We start from the raw sequence: 21,331 nt of genomic DNA on the forward strand, positions 1-21,331 counted from the left end.
GGCCCAGCTGACTCGATTTTCTGCTTCTTCTTAACCAACTCTTTATTCGCTCAACCGCACCCTGAAATGATGATAAAAACTTACTTTTAAAACCCTCTAGCCTACTAATCAATCAGTTAAAACTTAAAACTGGTTGAAGGTTTCCGTTGGCGTAGTGAAATTTGTACTGTGCATCTTCATATATTTGAAATGAACACATCCGTTTAGATTGAAGAATTTTGGGTTCCACACTGTAGATTCAACTACATGTCAAACTGTCTTATCTGTTGAAAACCAGCTGTTCATCTATTGTACATCTGCAAAATATTTTAAATGAACACATCCATTTAAATTGAAGAATTTAGTGTTTCAACTTTCAAAAGCTTGGCATATTCAGCAACATGTCAAACTGCCAATATCTGCTGAAAAACAGTTTTTCATTAAACCTCATAAGGATGATTTCTTCTTTCAATCATTTAATTACTGATATTTCAGACAAAGACCCACTACAAAATTGAAATTGAAGACCCACATTTACCCCTGTTTCTCAGTTTTATTTTTAAGCAACGATGGATTCAATATCTGCTCTGCTTATTCAAATGGCATACACTGCCACCTAATATGAATTAAGTTGAAGAAAAATCTTGTGGAAGGCGCAAACTATGTTACCTACCACTAATTGCATCGAGATCTCCTTTCCTATGATTCATTGCTATTAGACTGCGCCTCATGAATTGCAGCTTTCCGCATTGTTGTTTGTACATAGATCTGATAACAGCAGCCTGAACCAAGCAAGAAATGTGACACCCAGTTCTAAGAGATTCAGCCATAATAAGGAAACACGTAACAAGGATGAGAAAAATCTTTAGTTATCTTCTAATAGTATACAGGTTACTATGCAAAGCCAAATCACATATCTTTTGTCAGCAGCCCAACTTATAAATTTCCATATTCCTAAAAAACACAAATTCTCACATTAAGGGCATTAATAATTTGACGAGCTATAATTCTCACATTTCCACTTTCACAGTTAAAACATAAATTCAAGTTCTACTTTGCAAACTTTCTACGGCTAGAAGTAACCACCGGCTTTAACAGTTTTCAGCGGCCAAACATCAACAACAAATAACCACTAGTATGGAAGGATTGCAGTTAGGAACCATCCTTGATCTAAGATGATGACATCAAGGTGTATAAATAAAGCTACTTCTCTTGACTGGTTATGGTACCTATCCCCATAGAAAACAAACTACTTCTGTGAATACAATGTAAAAATAGGTTATACTGAAACATGCAGATAGTTAATTTGAAAAGAAGAAGTCAAATTTATCTTTGAATATCGTATGGATACCCTGTCATTCACTACATCATTTCCAAAATCCAATTACATGTCTGATAATTATTTGAGCAGGCACCATTTGCAATTGCGAAACAGATAATCATCAAATGTATCAACTCAAGAGTTGACTGAAATACACCTAGCGTAGTTTCACTTTCAGGCTTAACTTGGATGAACAGTTACCACAAACTGAATTTCAGAAATTAGATGTAAGAAACTAAAATACTTAATAACTATATGAATCAAGACGAGGTTAATCAAAGGAACTAGATGTACAGCATACACTGGAGCATGGAGACATACTGCAAAAGAGTGTGGCTAGAGAATATATTCTCCGGGCCACTTGCTCCATGCACATAATCCAGAACTATGAGCACAAGCTAGTGATAATCGAGTAAAAATTAAATGACCTAAATGTAGCACTGGCTATCTCTTCAAGACAGGACAATTCCTTGCTGATAATGTAGGCTGTCTTTTTCAGGTCCTTTCCTTAGTCTTATTGATCCCATTTCAAAGAGGCTTCTCTTCGAGTTCTCTCTTCTTAAACAAATAATCCTCCAGTTTGCCATTTCCTATTGTCTGGTTGCTTCCATCTTGAAAATCTGATTGCCTTCTGAATTCCGGGATGGGCAGTTTTAAATTGGCCAATCGGCATAAACTGAAGAGAAAGAAAACACGAGGACTTATTAAATTGAACACTGAAGAAGATCGGCCAACGAAGTGGCGGATCGTTTGGCCAAGGATGGCGTCCTCCTGGATTCTATCTCGATTTCTATTCCGGCTAAGGAGGACCAAAGTGGGGTAGTCTGCTGCTTTTAGGCATTGATCAAATTTTGTAACCTTCTATTGTTACTGATGTAAGCTTTGTGGGTTGCCTTTTGGGCTACTTTTGGGGACATCTTGTCCCCTGGATTGTAATATCTTTTAGTAATGGAAGTCATCTTTCAAAAAAAAAAGAAAAGAAAGAAAAGAAAACACGAGGACTAGGGCCAATGTGGACACAAAAATCCGTCGTCAGCAGGAGAGCCAAGGAAATGCTATAAATGCCTATTACTTGGGGGGTGTGGGTCAATGCTGTAAATGCCTCATTGTCCACAATTTAATTTTCTTTCATGAAACAGGAATAGCAAAAGCACCTTAATTGCAAATAACTCTTATGAGCCACAAGCGGATAGCAAAGAGCAAAGGAAAAACAAAGAAACAATGACCAATACCAGAATAAAATTCAATAAATTGTAAGCATGAATTTGCAATGTGTCGAATGATTTTGGGACAACAAAATCACTCAAGAAAATGTGTACTAAGGAAGACAACTCTTAAGCAATATCCTGGAAATTAAAACAAAATCACTCAGAAAATGTGTACTAAGGAAGACAACAAAATCACCCAAGAAAGTAGCCCATGTTTTGGAAGACCCAAAGCCTTGGCGATCAGAACTTGAACCAGTTAGATCTACTTTGAAAAAGAACTGGACAGATTCTGATTTCCTATGCCAAAACTTTATTCTCAATTGCCTATCCGACGAATTATACGATTTTTATAGTGACTGTAAGGATTCCATGACACTTTGGGAAGCCTTACAGAAGAAGTATGATACGGAAGAGGCTGGGTCTAAAAAATATGCGGTTAGCAAGTATTTTAGATATTACATGGTGGATGAGAAGACGGTGATTTCTCAAACCCACGAGTTGCAAAAACTTGTTCACGACATTCTTGCGGAAGGAATGACTATTAGTGAACAATTTCAAGTTGCAGCCGTGATTGACAAATTACCTACTTCTTGGAAAGAATTCAGAAATTCCCTTCTTCATAAAACTAAGGAATTATCTATGGAAGGTCTTCTTGTTCGTCTTCGGATCGAAGAAGAAAACCGTAACCAAGATAAGAAAGAAGGGAATACTGAAATTGTAACTAATGTGAATGCCATTTCTGAAGTTAAGAACCAAAATCAGAAACCGCAAGTGAATCTGAAGCCCAAAAAGAAGTTGAAGAAAAAGCAACAGAACCAAAACCGAGGTACCTTCAAGCGTCCGAACCAAAACACAACTTCTGGAAAGAATGACTATTCCAAAATTGTGTGCTATATTTGTGGGCTCAAGGGTCATATTGCACGGATGTGTCGACGTAAGAAGACTGCACCAATCCCTCAAGCCAACGTGATAGAAGAGCCACTTGTGGCTATGATCACTGAAGTGAATATCGTTGGAGGATCTGAAGGGTGGTGGGTCGACACTGGTGCGTCCCGTCATGTGTGTTTTGACAGGAAGTGGTTCAAGACGTATGCTCATGCAGATAATGAGAAGAAGGTGCTTCTAGGGGACTCGCATACAATAAAGGTACTCGGTGTTGGGGACGTTGAACTTTGCTTCACTTCAGGGCGGAAAGTGATACTGAAGGATGTTCTTCATACTCCAGACATGAGGAAGAACTTAGTTTCTGGTTTTCTTCTTAACAAGGCTGGTTTTAAACAAACTATAGAGTCTGACCAGTATGTTGTAACCAAGTTTGGATCCTTTGTTGGTAAAGGATATGCATGTGATGGAATGTTCAAACTGAATGTTGAAATAATGAATGAAAGTGATTCTTCTGTTTACATGCTTTCTTCTGTTAATTCATGGCATGCTAGGTTGTGTCATATAAATAGGAAATATGTACATAACATGAGTGTATTAGGTATGATTCCTAAAGTAGTCTTAGAAGAATTTAACAAATGTGAAATATGTAGTAAGGCTAAAATTTCTAGAAAGCCTTTCAAAAGTGTTGAAAGGAATTCAGAACTTTTAGACTTAATTCATAGTGACATTTGTGAGTTAGACGGTATCTTGACCCGTAGTGGTAAAAGATACTTTATAACCTTTATAGATGATTTTTCTAAGTATACAATCATTTATTTAATTAGACATAAGAGTGAAGCCTTAAAAATGTTTAAGGAATACCTATTAGAAGTAGAGAACCAATTCAATAGGAAGATTAAGAGACTAAGAAGTGATAGAGGATGTGAATATGAATCATTAGAATTCACTGACTTTGTTAAGTCATTAGGAATTATACATGAAACAACCGCTCCTTACTCTCCCGCTTCAAATGGGGTTGCAGAAAGGAAAAATAGAACACTAGTGGAACTTACGAATGCTTTACTCCTAAGTTCAGGAGCCCCTTCTAACTTATGGGGAGAAGCAATTCTAACTTCCTGCTATGTTCTTAATAGAATTCCTAATTACAAAACTAAAGTCTCACCTTTTGAATTTTGGAAAAATAGGAAACCCAATGTGAGTTACTTTAGAGTTTGGGGATGTTTAGCTTATGTAAGACTTTCTAATATTAAGAGACCCAAAATAGGAAGTAGAGCCATAGAGTGTGTCTTTATGGGTTACTCTCTTACAAGCAAAACATATAGGTTTTTAGACCTAAATAACAGTGTAATAATAGAGTCAGTGGATGCTGAATTCTTTGAAGATAAATTTCCTTTTAAATCTAAACATAGTGGGGGTACCGTGACTATTGGAGATAGTGGGGGCACCGAGCCTAGGATTGAGGTAAACCCTGAAGTAGAAATTGAACCTAGGAGAAGTAAAAGATCCAAAATAGCCAAGGATTTTTGCTCTGATTTCTATGTCTTTAGTTTGGAGGGAGATCCTTCTTCTTTAGAGGAAGCTTTGTCCTCGTCAGATGCTGACTTTTGGAGAGAAGCTGTCAATGATGAGATGAAGTCTCTGATGTCAAACCAGACTTGGAAATTAGTAGATTTACCACCAGGATTTAAGACCATAGGGTGTAAATGGATTCTTAGAAGAAAATTGAAACCAGATGGAACCATAGACAAATATAAAGCTAGGCTTGTTGCTAAAGGCTTTAGGCAAAAATAAAATATAGATTTCTTTGATACATACTCTCCGGTTACTAGGATTACATCCATTAGAGTTTTGATTGCAGTGGCTGCAATCCATAATCTGATAATTCATCAAATGGATGTAAAGACTGCTTTCTTAAATGGTAATCTAGAAGAGGAGATATATATGGACCAACCTAGTGGTTTCATATCTCCAGGTCAAGAAAATAAAGTATGTAAGTTGGTGAAGTCACTGTATGGACTTAAACAAGCACCAAAACAGTGGCATGAAAAATTTGATAATATCATTATATCAAATGGTTTTAAAATCAATGAAAGTGATAAGTGTATATATTATAAGTATATTAATACTTATTGTATTATTATTTGCTTGTATGTTGATGATCTTTTAATTTTTGGTTCTAACTTGGAAATAGTTAAACAAACCAAAAATCTATTAAAACAAAACTTTGATATGAAAGATCTAGGAGAAGCAAATGTAATTTTAGGGATTAAAATTACAAGATCTGATAGTGGTATATCTTTAGACCAGTCCCATTATATAGAAAAGATACTTAAAAAGTATAAGTACTTTGATTGTAATCCAGTATGTACTCCTTTTGATCCTAGTATTAGATTGTATTCTAATGAAGGTGATAGTGTTAATCAAAAAGAGTATGCTAGTATTATTGGTAGTTTAAGGTATGCTACAGATTGTACCAGACCTGATATAGCATATGCGGTAGGCATATTATGTAGATATACTAGTAATCCAAGTATAGAACATTGGAATGCTATATCACGAGTCATGAGATACCTCAAACGAACCATTAATAATGGGATTCACTACAATAGGTTTCCTGCTGTTCTAGAGGGTTTCAGTGATGCCGATTGGAATACTTTGTCAGAAGATTCCAAGGCTACCACTGGGTATGTATTTACTATTGGTAGTGGTGCAGTTTCTTGGAGATCCAAGAAACAGACTATTATTGCTCAGTCCACTATGGAATCTGAGTTGATTGCACTAACCTCTGCATGTGAAGAGGCTAGTTGGTTGAGAAATATTTTATCTGATATACCTATTTGGGAAAGACCTGTTCCCGCTATTTTGATTCACTGTGACAGCACAGCTGCTATTGGAAGAGTACATAATAAGTACTATAATGGAAAGTCGCGACAGATACGCCGGAAACATAGTACTGTGAGAGAATTGATTTCTAATGGATCAATCACCATTGACTTTGTGAGATCTGGTGATAATTTGGCAGATCCCTTAACTAAGGCCTTGTCAAGGGAGAAAATCTGCAATACATCGAGGGGGATGGGACTAAAGCCCATTTGTAAATAGTTACCTATGATGGACACCCAACCTAGGGACTGGAGATCCCAAGAACTAGGTTTTCAATGGGAAAAACGAGTCGTAGTGTAACTTGTGGACGATCATGCTATTTTCAAGTTTATCTCAAAGTCCATCCCTATGGTGTAACTCAAGCATGATATCCTGAAGCGTTTGGAAGGTTGAGTTATTACTCTTAATGAGATCTATAGCTCGTATGAGTGGGATGTATAGGCTACAGGAGCATCCTTGATAGACTCACCTACATGTTAGCGCGGAAGTGGGCCGCTTCCAAAAGAGACGAGAGCTTATTCTCTTATGCTTACATGGAAACTGGGATGTAGCACATGGCCGTAATGTGCGAGCTTTTTGGAACCAATTGAACACTTTAGTATCATGTGTGTGGTGCGCGTCTCTCTGTACCCAAGGATTGTAGTTCAAGACATAGTCACTATCAATTTCTTACAGTTAGAATGCACTTACACTAAGTAAAGGTTCAAGACATAGTCACCTTTATTATACGTGATACTCTGCTGATTGCCCAGCATTAAGTTTTACTAATATTTTTTCTATTAAAATAAGTGGGGGATTGTTAGTATTTTAAATACTAAAAATGAAAGAAACATTTGCTTTTGAAAAAGATTCTTTTTTGCTTTTGAATTTCCCACCCAAAATTTGAAATTTTCAAATTGATCCTATTCTCTTGTACTTTCCCACCAATATCATTTAAACTTTTGAAGGTAGCTCTCTTACCTCTTAAAAGTTTAGTCCAAGATGGGAAGTTGAGAAAAATTCTCCCATCCATATAAGAGGGAGTGTTGAGCAAAGGCTTGACCCTTTCAAGGGCATTCAATTTGTTTGCCTTTGGTGTTTTACAAAGAACAAGATCAAATAAATAAAAAACACACACACGCGCGCGCGCGCGCCGAGCCGAGCCAAGCCGAGCCGAGCCGTGCCGTGCCGTGCCGTGTCGGGTCGGGGCGGGGCGCGGGTGCGGGTGTGTGTGTGTGTCTATGTTGGGTTGGGTTGGGTTTTCTAAACGGATTTTTTATTTATAAATCCAACGGTCATGTCTCTTTAGTTTTAACTTAATCCAACCGTTACAACCCTCTTAAGTAACGGCAATTTTTTAAATGACGTTTTTAAAAAAGGTGTCTCTACTGTTTTAAAGAGGTGTCTTCAACAGACACGTTTTCTCTATAAAAAGAGATTGTTTCCAACGTCTTGAAATACAGTTCTTACATTTGTTTTAGAATCTCTCTTTAAAGAGATAGACGAGCCTTTCATCTCTGTTGATTCGTTTTTCCATCTCTATTGAGTCGTTTGCAAAAACAGAACAGTTTCTTTTCTGTTATTTTTGTTTTCTTTTCTCTGTTCTGTTTTATTTGTTGAGCATTCGGAGTGTTCGCTGTTTGGTTCGGATCTATCTGATTGTGCACTTCAGATAGATAGCGACGGTGCGTCGGGCTGTTGTATCCTGGGGGTGATTGCGTTCGGATCTGTTGCACAAGAGGGTTTTCCGCAGAGGCGCAAAATCACCTTAAAGAGAGCGACCTAGTCCGTGCCTCAACTCGCCGCATCGAAAAGGTTATACTAATCATCTATTCTTTCTGTTTTTCACAGAAATCAGTAAACAGGTACGCCATATTATTTATATTAAGAGGAAAATCTCATAACAGTATCTCCATATACAAAAGAAACACAGTACACGCATATGCATTGACATGTGATAATGAGCACCTCCAGTCATACACCACACACTGGATGAAGCACCTTCTTCAACTCATATATGCAACATGACACAGGGAATGTTGAAAACAAAGTTTTCACTGTTAATGGTAAGATAATTGCTGAAAGACAACTATTAAGTCACTTCACCAATTTCAAAGATTATCATCCATACTTAGAATGAAGCTGAAGTAAGGGCGCTCCTCTTTGGACTTCGATGGACTAATGACCACACGTTGAATCATTTAATAGTAGAAGCAGACTCAGCCAATGTGATTATTCGGGCTTCGAGCATCTTGAAAGGGCCTTGGCGTTTTCAGGAAATGATTGGGAAATTTTGGATCTGGTATTAGTGCTAAGACCAGGAATTAAGCATAGAAGGTGGTCGGCTAATGGAGAAGCAGACTCCTTAGCGAAGGAAGGGGTGATGAGAGATTCTATGTCTGTATCTTCATCTTTGTCTTAAACCTGTAATCGCTTACTTAAAGTGATGTAATATCAGTGGGGGAGATCTTGTTCCTATCTGATTCCTTTATAATTAATAAAATGTCATTTCTCAAAAAAAAAAAAAAAAAAAAAAGAGGATTTCCATCCATACTTATTTCATGTCAAGGGTTCATTTATTGGGTGGAAATATGTTCACTTATTTTTACAAATTTATTATTAGCTGCAACTAATACAAATGAGGATGATTTAATTTTTTTTTTTGGCTGCCTTTGCTAAGGCCCTTTTTGGATTGAAAGAAAAGCATTTCTTAAGGAAAATCTTTTCTTAGGATTTTTTTCCACAATTTGTAAATGATATAGTTTAGGGATATCTTTATAAATTAAAGGTCCCTGTAAATGAAACATTAATTTTGGTGGTTCAAATTGCATATTTTCATGTGTAATCAAACAATGGATCGAATCGGATCCAAAATAACATCAAAACATAAAGATAGAGAAATATCAAACAGATATATAAAATGAAAGAAATCTCTGAGCGAGAAAGACTCACCGCTTTCTTGCGAGCCCCAAGTTCTACGTGGAATCCACGGCGAGAGAGAAGGAAGGGATCCTTCGTCTTCAGGTGAATAAAAAATATCAGTCAAAGGCATAAACCATAGAAAATAAAACTCAAAGTCAAGATAAATAAGAAGATGAAGAAGGGGAGAGTATAACCTGAGATTTGGGACCGGAAGTGAGAGGACATCTGATAGGTACCTGCAAGATAAAGCAAGGAGGAAGAAAACACGGATCGTTTGGGAAACCAGTCCCTCGTACAATAGCATGAAATTTGGTTGAAATCTTCTCTGCCTTTTTTATTAAGAGATAAGAGCATACAAAGATCTACAATATTCTCAAGTTTCAACACAACCAGGATTCTACAACCAATTAGAATCAAGGATAAATAAAAGAAAACTAAAAGATAAATATAAAAGATAGCTAAAACTAACAAGCCAACGTAAGCGTTGGTTATTGACATCCCTAAAATTTGGGGATTCAACATTCCCTTCCCCTTGAAAATTGCCTTGTCCTCAAGGCTGTTGATTTTCTTCGTCTTCTTCTTCCCTATCACTGTCAAGAACTTGAATTAACTGAAATTGAGGAAACTTGCATTTGTGACCAGGAATAAATTGCTCGTCACAGTTGTAGCACAACCCTTTAGAATGTCTCTCCTTTATCCCGCCCATTGTAAGCCTTCGAGGACCTTTCGGATCTGGTGTTGGGTACTCATGCTCAATCATTGGACCCTTTTCAAATATCTGGCAATGCTGGATTTTCTCTTTCATCATCCGTGCCAACCCAATAGCATCATTCAATGTCTTCGGAAGGAAGACTTGAACTTCTCCTGCCAACTCATCCTTGAGACCTCCCACAAAAGTCCCAATTAGGGCCTTCTCACTCCATCCTTCCACCATATTTGACAATTTTTTGAACTCCTTATGATATTCTCTAACCGTACTTGTCTATCGCAGCTTACTAAGAGCTGAGTCGAAATCTTCAAACTCGGTAGGCACAAATCGAACACATAAGGCTATCTTAAGTCTGTCCACTCCACATTTTTGTGAACCTTCTCGTACCATTGGAACCATTGTAGCGCTTCACTCTCCAGATGAAACGATGAAAGAGGTACCTTCATGTTTTCTACAGTTTGATGGAAGCGAAAAAATTGTTCTGCGCGATATACCCATCCCGTAGGATCTTCTAGACCATCAAAGCGAGGAAACTCGAGTCTCATGAACCTTGTTTGGACAGATCCACCAGTTGCTCTAGACCTTGATGCGTCCTTTCCTCCTAATTCCATGTTGGAAGAGGTAGCCTTGCCATGGGAAACCTCATCCTCAACGGATTTCTGGTTTTGACTTTCCATAAACTTGGAAAACATCTCTGCAATATTGTTAACGGTCTCTTCCAACTTCTCCACTCTCTCTTCCATGGCTGAATTGTTCTTGAGTTGACTCCTTTTTGTCATGCCAAGATCAACCAGCTCTGATACCAGTTGATACGTACCTGCAAGATAAAGCAAGGAAGAAGAAAATATAGTTCGTTTGGGAAACCAGTCCCTCGTACAATAGCACGGAATTTGGTTGAAATCTTCTCTGCCTTTTTTATTAAGAGATAAGAGCATATAAAGATCTACAATATTCTCAAGTTTCAACACAACCAGGACTCTACAATCAATCAGAATAAAGGATAAATAAAAGAAAACTAAAAGATAAATATAAAAGATAGCTAAAACTAACAAGCCAACGTAAGCGTTGGTTATCGACATCCCTAAAATTTGGGGATTCAACAACATCGTGTTTCTTCTGGAGAATAGAAACGCCATTTTCTGGGAGATGTGCGTGTTGAGGAGAGAGAGAGAGAGAGAGAGAGAGAGAGAGAGAGAGAGAGAGAGAGAGAGAGAGAGAGAGAGAGAGAAGGGGGGGGCTATATTGGGGGGCCTCTTTCCGATGAGCCCCCCCCTCCTCAAGTTTCAACACAACCAGGACTCTACAATCAATCTTAATAAAGGATAAATAAAAGAAAACTAAAAGATAGCTAAAACTAATAAGCCAACGTAGGCTTTGGTTATCGACATCCCTAAAATTTGGGGATTCAACAACATCATGTTTCTTCTGGAGAATAGAAACGCCATTTTCTGGGAGATGTGCGTGTTGAGGAGAGAGAGGGGGGGGTTGCTATATTGGGGGGCCTCTTTCCGATGAGCCCCCCCTGGGTTGGTTACAAATGTCAGTTCTCAGTTGGGAAACGAGCAATAAGTTCAGGGAAATGATTTTTTCACCCCCTATAGGATAATGCGCCCCCACGGTTAATGTGATGTGATGTCAAAAAGAGTTAAAAGTCTGTCAAATCATCTCCCTAAGTTCTCAGGGGGCGAATATATCAATTCCCAAAGAAAATTGATTGGGCATTTGGCCCCACACACGTGGACGTAATAAGTCAATTGATCAGACAAGCAGACATGGGTCCGGCCCATTTCACTTCTCCCACCACACCTTGATTTGGAGCCAAGGCATGGGTTGTTAGAGGCCTTAATCTAACGGCCGTGATTCCCATTTGACATGGAACCACATGGAGGACTAACTTCATTGGGCATGTACACTTGATGCACTGTGGGTCCCACTTTTGACTGATCTGAACTGTAAATCTAACATTCCTTAGTTTTGATCCCCAGGCCCAAAAAAATTCAAGGCAATCATGTAATCATTAACATCCACTATAATTTGTAGCTTTTGTTGTTGAATGTTAACCATTAGTTATAGGGTTTTGTTGGGGCACTCGTTAAGGTGCATTGAAAATGTAAATCTACGATAAATTTACATAGGGATTAAGCTTTTTACATGGCTTTTGTGTCTTTTTTCTCAAACAATGTGTAGATTTACATTTTCAATGCACCTTAACAAGTGCCTCCTAGGGATAATTCGCATTTATTTACTTTCGTTAACAAAACCCAATTCGCAAATTAAAGGGGTGCGAATTATCCTAGAAGGAGAGCGAAATTATCATCGCCCTTCCATGATTGACTTGTTTTTATTTAGGCCACCCATGTTGTACTGCTCAGAATGTTAGGCCACCAAGAAGCAACATGTGCATAAGATGAGTGTAGCAGAGATGCAAATGTTTAGATGGATGTGCAGCCGCACAAGGTTAATTAAAAATGAAGACATCCATAAAAATGGGGGGGGGGGGGGTGACACCAACTGAGGAGAAGATGAGAGAGCACCGCTTAAGATGATTTGGGCTAGGGCTGCAAACGAGTTGAGCCGGCTCACGAAAATGTTTAGGTTTGGCTCGTTAAAAGCTCGGCTTAGACTCGTTCGTTTACTAAACGAACCGGACCCGAGCCCAAAAATTAGGCTCATCAAACAAACGAGCCGAACCCAAGCTTTGTATAGCTCGGCTCGGACAAGCTCATGAACTTTTTAGGCTCGGTTCAGAGCCGAGCCGAGCTTTAAAGCTCGGATTATGTTTACTTTTTATTGATAAAATAAAAGAATGTGAGTTGTTTATCAGAAATGAAAGTTTGGCCGAGTGGTTAAGGCGTTGGATTTAGAGGTCCTGGGTTCAAATCCCCCAGCTGTATGTATTTATCATTCTTGAGACGAGCCGAGCTTAAGCTCATTTCGTTCCACTTAACGAGCCGAGCCGAGCTTTGATAGAATATTTCACGAGCCGAGCCGAACACGAGCCTTCATAAAAACTAAGTGAGCTACGCCCGAACACCCCAACGCTCGGCTTGGCTCGTTTGCAGCCCTAGTTTGGGCATATCCAACGTAGGCCTTTGGATGCTCTAGTGAGAAGAAGTGACTTGTGCCAAGTTAATGGACTAAAAAGAGGTAGAGGCAGACCGAAAAAAATTTGGGTAGAAATAGTAAGGAAAGACTTGAGGGCTAGTAACATAACAGAGAACATGACCTTGGATAGGATAGAATGGAAGAAAATGATCCATGTAGACGAACCCAACTAGTGACTTAGTCAATTTGAGCCGGGTAGATCATTTCACCTTCTTCATGAAAATTTTCTAAAGGATTCTTTAGTCGACCCCAACTACTTTGGGACAAAGGCTTAGTTGAGTTGAGTTGAGGGGATCAAAAGCAAGGCCTCCCAAATGAATGGTTCATCAGTCAAAGAAGGGACCCACTGTGCAGTAATAATAGTCTGAGCTCTTTTTTGAGTAGTTTGCGATGAGGAAGTAGATTTACAATCATAAACAAATCCTAAATTTTTTTGTGTAATGTGGTTTGCAGTTTGCTCGGGACCAGGAATTTTGATTTGGGTGCGGTATTTTTAGGTTTTGGGGCGTTTCGAAGTGAGTTTTGAATGGTTAGGGTCTGTATCAAGGTATTTGCTGAATGACGCGATTGTCTTGTGATGTTGATAGTCAAACACCTTAGGGGTGCAACTCGACCGTTCAACCCGAAAAAGGTCAGGTCGTGTTTGGTTGATTTCGGGTCAGGTTCGGGTTCGGGCTGAGTTTTACCAACCCGGGTTGAGTTCGGGTCGGGTTGAGGGCTTGGCAACCCTACCCGAGTGAAACCCGACATTTGATATCATTTTTGTTTTTAGTAAGCTTAAAAACTTGTATTGGGTCGGATTGGGTTGAACTCAAGTCAGATTGGAAAAAAGGGTTCCTTAGGTCAGGTGGAGTTGAACCTCATCAGGTTGGAAATCGGGTCGGGTTGGGTTCGGGTTGGAAAAAAGGGTTCCTTGGGTCGGGTCAGGTGCTTCAACCCGACCCAACCTGACCTGAGTTGGACTCCTAACACACCGTCACTATTAAGTGTGGCTTACCTTTGGGTAATTGGAAAGACAGCCTTTGTTCTTTATTTCCAATGCTCCAATAATCACACCAAGTTGAAAATCCAAATGCCCAGGTATGGTCTTTGAATGTACACGATCAAATTCTATTTATATGCAATGATCAACATTGACTCTAGACTTCATGTTTTGGGCCTTTTTTGGGAGGTTGAGTCCAACACTGATTCCATAAACAAATTAATTACTGTACTCAAAATTAAACATTAATTAGAGTTTGATAAACAGTTTTAGACCCACAATCAGTTCTCAAAATCCAAAGTCCCTGTTTGTTGTGGATTTTAAGAATTGATTATGATTTCAAAATGGATTATTGGACAATCACAGACAATTCTCAAAATCCGAAACAAAAGCCTTTGGAATTTGAGAATAGATTTTAGGTCTAAATTGATTATTGGACACAAAATTAAACATTACCGAATTGGGCCCACATGCACTATGTCCCAATCGATATGTTTTACAATGAAGATGGTCAATATTTTTAAGATATCAGCTTTAATCGAAAGGCAAGGATCATTTGTTCAGAATTGGGCCACAGGCACTATTTCAAAATAACCTATAAGATTATGATTTTGATCATGGTTAACAAATAAACTATACCATTACCACAAACAAGTGCCACATTACCACATGGAAAAAGAAACCAATCATGGAACACAATTCGGGTGGGTTGAGGCCAACCCGACCCAACCCGAGGAACCCATGTTTCCGACCCAACCCGATTTCCAACCCGGCTGGGTTCAACCCGACCCAACCCAAATTGCAATTTCCTCAACCTGACCCTACCCGATTTCCAATTCACAACCAGAAAAAAACATTGTTTAACTGCCGTATTTGATTTGAATTTCACCAAACACAGCTTACTTGGTCGGATCTCTTTTCTACGGGAGACGAAGTCGTAGGAATAAGGAGGAGGTGAAGCCGCGGACCAGAGACGTGGAGACGATTCCACGCCGCCGTGACGTGGGGTTAGGGTTTCGTTTAGTTTAGGGCTTATATTTGGAAAAGAGAAAAACTGAAAATGACATAAAGAGTCAAAGAGAGTAAAGCTGTAAAGAGAGTACGAGACCTGCTTTCTTTCATTGCTTTCTGTGAGTCACTTGCACCAAAATTTTAAAATTCTAAAAAGAAAAGTCTAAAACGATAAAACCATATTTATTAATAAAAGTTGAAAAAAAAAATAGAAAAAACTTAACACAAAAAGTGGGGTTGCAATTCGGGTCGGGTTGCCTAGTACCCCAATCCGATTTGCAAATCGGGTTATAAAATTCCAACCCGGCAAAAAAACGGGTTGAACCTGTTTGGTTCGGGTTGAGCCCGACCCAAGTTTTTTTTTTGGTGAGTAGCCCGACCCAAGTTGCACCCCTAGAACACATAAAAGCAATGCTTTAAAATTTTGAGGAATGGAAGCTAACCCACGCGCGGAGAGAAGCAAATGGTGCTGCGGACTTCCTCTCTAAAGCTGATTGCCCTATCAAAGGAGATAACATTAACCCATCTCTCATTCCCCCTCTCTTGAGTGAGATTGTAATGAAAGATGCCGCTGGCTCTTTCTTATCAGCAAGTTTGGGAAGTGATATGGCCTACGTTTTTTACTTGGGACAGCCCCATCTAATGTATATATGAGCACAGTCTTCTACGCTAAATGGGGCTTTCCCAAGGAAAAAGAAGGAGCTAATGTACCATTTTCCGCAAGTTTGATATGGAAAAGAAGGAATGTGGGCCTTTATTTTTAAGACTTTAGGGAGAGGTCGCCATTGATACTCCCCGTCAAACGCGTTTTTTGTTCCCCGTCAAATGCGCTAAAAGACTAGCGACCTTGAAAACAAAAAGAGAGAACATGGAAATGATACTCGCACTCCTTTCCTGGAAAATGAGCAATCCCACTGGCAATATAAGGGACCGCAGACATTAAAATACACAAAGGGCTCTCTCTCTCTCTCTCTCTCCCTCCCCCACACAGTAACCTAATGGCATCCATCTCTCTCCTTTTGTTCTTTCTGTCTGCAACTCCTTTGGCAATAGCTCAACCATTGCAAACCAACCTAACCTTAGGCTCATCTCTCTTCCCCACGAGGAAACCCACTTCATGGCTCTCACCTTCAAACCTTTTTGCCTTTGGATTCTACAAACAAGGCAACGGCTTTGCAGTTGGAATATGGTTGGAGGCTGACCCAAACAAGACTGTGGTGTGGACGGCGAACCGAGACGACCCACCTGTTTCTGAGAATGCTACATTGCTCTTGACTCGCGATGGTTGGCTTCTTCTCAAAAACCCAGGTGGCGCAGACAAAAACATCACTGGTGCAGTTCAATCTGCTTCCTCGGCCTCATTGCTAGATTCCGGCAACTTTGTTCTCTACAATTCTAGTTCCACAATCATCTGGGAGAGCTTTAGTTCTCCGACCGATACCATTTTAGGTGGTCAGCGTCTGTTATCTGATAATCAGTTGTTTTCTAGCTTCTCGGATACCGACCACAAGACCGGACGGTTTCGCCTCCATATGCAAAGCGATGGCAATCTCGTGTTATACTCTTCTTTGAGTGTTACAGATGCTTATTGGGTTTCTACAACTCCGGGTACAGAACCCGGTAAAAAACTCATTCTCAACAACCTTGGCCTATTATACCTGGCTAATTCTAGTGATGTGAATATATTGAGTCTGGGGAATGGCACCAGTTCTAGTAATGGAACAAGTGTTGTTTACCGTGCAACACTCGACTCCAACGGGAATTTCCGGTTGTATTCTCACATTTTCCGGGGGAATGGTAGCTCCTATATGTTGATAAATTGGTCTGCCCCTGAAAACCAATGTTTAGTCAATGGTGTTTGTGGGTTTAATAGCTACTGCACTTTTATACATACTCAACCCAATTGCCTTTGTCTACCTGGTTTCAATTTCACTGACCCAATTCAAAAGTTCCTGGGTTGCCAGAGGAACTTTAGTATCCAAGGGTGTAACACAGCATACACAATTCAGTCTCTGAAGAATTTCACTTTGAAAGAAATTCCCTACTATGTTGTAATGTCCAATAGTGAAGAAAATTGTAGCAACGAGTGTCTAATAGACTGTGAATGCGAGGCTGCAATATTCAGAGGGAATATATGCATGAAATTGAGGCTCCCACTTCTATATGGAAGAAGAGATGAATCGTCCACAACAACTTTCGTCAAAGTCGCCACTGAAAGAAGTATGATTCCGAGACGGATCGATCCTTTCCCAAATGCGACTCGGATGGGGAATTATGATAACAAAAAAGGCATGCGAATGGAGATTTTAATCATAAGTATAGTTCTCTCCATGTTCTCCCTAACTGTCTTTTTAGTCTCTGCTTTCCTTATTTATAAACACCGAGTACAGAGGTACACAAAGGTTAGCTTGGCAGAGGAGATTGCTCTGCGATTCTTCTCATACAACGAGCTACTAAAAGCAACAGATGGCTTCAAGGAAGAATTGGGGAGAGGCGCTTTTGGAACAGTTTATAAAGGCTCCTTATCCGACGGTAGCAGAGTCATCGCTGTAAAGAGACTAGAAAAACTGATTGAAGAAGGGGAACGAGAGTTTCGAGCAGAGACTAGAGCAATTGGAAGAACCCATCATAGGAACTTGGTCCGATTGCTTGGCTTTTGCGACGAAGGCTCGAATCGGCTTCTGGTTTATGAATACATGGGCAATGGCTCACTTGCAAATCTCATCTTCAAGGACCAAGGGGGACCCCCAGATTGGAATGAAAGGGTGAGAATTGCAATGGATGTGGCAAGAGGGATTCTCTATCTACATGAAGAGTGCGAGCCCCATATCATTCACTGCGATATAAAGCCTCAAAACATACTCATGGATGATTTATGGACTGCAAAGATATCGGATTTTGGGCTGGCAAAGCTGTTAATGCCAAACCAAACGAGAACCTTTACCCAAATAAGAGGGACGAGGGGTTACTTGGCTCCGGAATGGCACAAAAACACACCTATATCAGTCGTGGCGGATGTCTACAGCTTTGGGATTGTGTTGTTGGAGATTGTTTGTTGTAGGAAGAACATGGATTTTAATGTTCCAGATGATGAGATTTTTTTGTCTGATTGGGTGTATAACTGCTTTGTGGGTAGAGAGTTGGGCAAGCTCTTGGGTGGTGAAGTGGTGGAGAAGGCATCGTTGGAGAGACTGGTGAAGGTGGGATTATGGTGTATTCAAAACGAACCCCATCTTCGCCCTTCTATGAAAACTGTGATTTTGATGCTGGAAGGGATTTTGGATGTACCAATCCCTCCTGCTCCAGCTGCTTCTGTGTAAGTACAATTACAGTTGGGGTGCTCCATAAATTTATAATCTCTTATATCATATTGCTTTGATCATAAATAGCATTTTTTTTTTGAAATGGCAATAATAATATATAGCAAATTTAGGAGGCCGAGATGGATCACCCATATCTACAATAGGAAGCAAGAAAGAAACAGGAACAAAGAAAAAACAAAATACAGAGAAAACCCCTTTCAGGGAGGAAGGTGGTCGAACCACAGAATAGAACCACCGGAGACACCACGCTTAGCTAGCGCATCCGCCTTATCATTTGCCGATCTTCTAACATGTTGAAAGCCGATAGCGGACCCCGCAGTTAAGTCCTCAATCTCATCAAAAATGGAAAGAAATCTCCACGGAGGAGCCACCCCACCTTTCAACCAACGAATCACATTTAACGAATCTCCCTCAACAATGGTTTGATCCATCAACCTTCTATCAATATTCAAAATGCCAAAATGTGCTGCCCTTACTTCCGCATCCGAGGAATCAGACACACCAATAGAGCCGTAGTATGCCCACATAACATCCCCCTTATCATTGTGACAAACCCCTCCCACTCCTGCCGGACCCGGATTGCCGGAACTCGCACCATCGAAATTAACCTTATACATGTTTTGAGCAGGGGGCTTCCACCTATGCAAAATAAGATCTTTGCGCTCAACACTAAAGCACACCTCCCGCCAACCTTCCCAAAGATCAAAAGCCGATACAAACCGAAAGGATGGGAGGCATCTCACCCAAGATATAACCAAGGTGATGATCTTCAAGTAAATCCAATGAGGATTCATGGCTTTCCCCTCAAAGACTCTAGAGTTCCTCTCCTTCCATATAGACCACCACGTAGCAAGTAAACAAAAATTCCACAAGGTTTTTCCTTTTTCCTTCCAAGGAACCCCTCCCCATTGGTGCAATAGTGACGGAATAGATTTTGGAAAAACCCAACAAATCCCAAATCTCATGAAGATGAATTGCCATATGAGCCTAGTGAACGAACAATGCATAAACAAGTGATCCACAGATTCCCCATCATGCAGACATAGTGGGCAATGATCAATAAGCCACATACCACGGTTTCTCAGAAAATTAATAGTTTGTATTCTATCACGACAAACCGCCCAACCAAAGATAGAAACTCTAGGTGGGCAATGAAATTTCCATACCTTTGCCGAACATGAAGGGTTAGAAATGGGCATAATACTTTTATAGAAAGATTTAACCGAGAAAGTCCCAGAAGGTTCCTCAATCCAAAGCCTTTTATCCTCCCCATTCCTTTTAATGTAACAACCCTCAAGAAGGGCCCGCAGGCTAGAGATCAATTCCACCTCCCACTCAAAAAATGATCTTCTAAACCCAGGGTTCCACACAAGAACACCATCATTCCACTCAAAGCAATCGCTAACAAAAGCCTCCCTATTTGAAGCCATATTGAATAATCTCGGAAAACGACACTTAAAGGACACATCCCCACACCACACATCCTGCCAGAAAGATATTCTATCACCCCTATACACTCTAAATCTAACCTTTGACTTGAAAAGAGAAGAGATTTTTAGAATGTCTCTCCAAACCGACAACCCTTTTTTTTCAAACAAGTCCAAGGATTCCCATCTCCCCATATCACATCCATACTTACTTCTAATGACCTTGACCCACCAACGATCATGCTCATCCCCAAATCTCCATAACCATTTACCCAAGAGTGCATGATTAAAATCTCTAATTCTCCTGATACCCAAACCACCCAACTTAATGGGGACACAAACCTCCTCCCATTTGACCAAAGCAATTCCTCTCTTATCCTCATTCCCACCCCACAAAAATCTCCTCTGGATCTGTTCAATCCTAAGGGAGAGACTAACAGGGCATTTAAATAAAGACATGAAGTATATAGGTATATTGGACAATACCGCCTTAACCAGCACAAGCCTACCACCACGAGAAACAAGATTCCTTTTCCATGAACCTAATCTTCTCTCGATCCTCTCAACTATAGGAACCCACAGATCTTTATTCGGTCTACCAACCCCTAACGGAAGGCCCAAATATGAGGAAGGAAACGCGTCCAGCTGACATCCCAGAATCACAGCAATTTCCAGAGCCCTCTCCTCAGGAATATTCAAAGCAAAAATTTTAGACTTGTGGAAATTAGATTTTTGGCCTGAAATGAGCTCATAGCATCTCAAAATGGCTTTTAAGTTTCTCACTTGCCCAATCTCCGGCTCACAAAATAATAATGTATCATCAGCAAACTGCAAGTGGGAGACCTCCACCTCCTCCAAGCCGATCCTGAATCCTCTAAAAAGATCAAGGTTGCTTCCCTTCGCCAGTAACCTACTAAGGATTTCTGCCACAATGATAAACAAGAAAGGGGATAAAGGATCCCCTTGTCTAAGCCCTCTAGACGACTTGAAGAAACCCTTTGGAGATCCATTAATGAGAATAGAAAACCAAGCAGATGACACACAACTCTTCATCCACGAACGCCATAGACATCCGAATCCCATACGCTGAAGAGAGTAATCCAGACATCCCCAATCCACTCTATCATAAGCTTTCTCCATGTCCAACTTACACAAGATGCCTTGCTTACGAAGTTTGCGATATGAGTCAATAGCCTCATTTGCAATCAAGGAGCAATCTAAAATTTGTCTTTTTTCTACGAAAGCACATTGATAATCCGATATGATTGATGGAAGTACCCTTTTTAAGCGATCCGCTAAAACTTTAGCCAAAACCTTATAAAGGCATCCCACAAGACTGATAGGTCTAAACTCTGATATCCTACTAGCACCTTCCACCTTAGGAATTAGAGAAATGAAAGTAGCCCCCGAACCTCTATCCAACTCCATACCTTGATGGAACTCATGAAAAAACACCACTAGGTCACCCTTGACATATTCCCAACAAGATTGGAAAAATGCCAAACAAAAGCCATCTGGCCCGGGAGCCTTATCTCTACTCAAAGAGAAAACAGCCCTCTCAATCTCGTCGACCTCAAACCGATCCTCCAATTTCCTA

The 21,331-nt window shown here is 40.0% G+C and overlaps 1 protein-coding gene and 1 long non-coding RNA gene across 2 annotated transcripts; one reads left to right on the top strand and one right to left on the bottom strand.

Annotated features, from left to right (window-relative positions):
* Window positions 1–492: 492 nt before the first annotated feature.
* Window positions 493–15,523, bottom strand: LOC143878257 (uncharacterized). Its single transcript, XR_013250909.1, has 4 exons — window positions 15,428–15,523; window positions 9,372–10,703; window positions 9,208–9,273; window positions 493–761 (listed from the first exon to the last, which is right to left on the bottom strand). It is a non-coding gene; the product is annotated as an uncharacterized LOC143878257 (long non-coding RNA).
* A 399-nt stretch (window positions 15,524–15,922) lies between these two features.
* Window positions 15,923–18,352, top strand: LOC143879370 (G-type lectin S-receptor-like serine/threonine-protein kinase LECRK2). Its single transcript, XM_077381723.1, has one exon. The coding sequence runs from the start codon at window positions 15,983–15,985 to the stop codon at window positions 18,302–18,304; it is 2,322 nt and encodes a 773-aa protein (XP_077237838.1). The 5' UTR covers window positions 15,923–15,982; the 3' UTR covers window positions 18,305–18,352.
* Window positions 18,353–21,331: the final 2,979 nt, after the last annotated feature.

This window comes from Tasmannia lanceolata, unplaced genomic scaffold (genome assembly GCF_043159265.1).
Source record: "Tasmannia lanceolata isolate RefF3 unplaced genomic scaffold, GAP_Taslan_0.1 ptg000006l, whole genome shotgun sequence".
In the NCBI taxonomy this organism is placed as follows: Eukaryota; Viridiplantae; Streptophyta; class Magnoliopsida; order Canellales; family Winteraceae; genus Tasmannia; species Tasmannia lanceolata.

Bases quoted from the DNA above. Each gene is read 5' to 3' on its own strand.
- LOC143879370 (XM_077381723.1), top strand. From the start codon at position 15,983: ATGGCATCCATCTCTCTCCTTTTGTTCTTTCTGTCTGCAACTCCTTTG.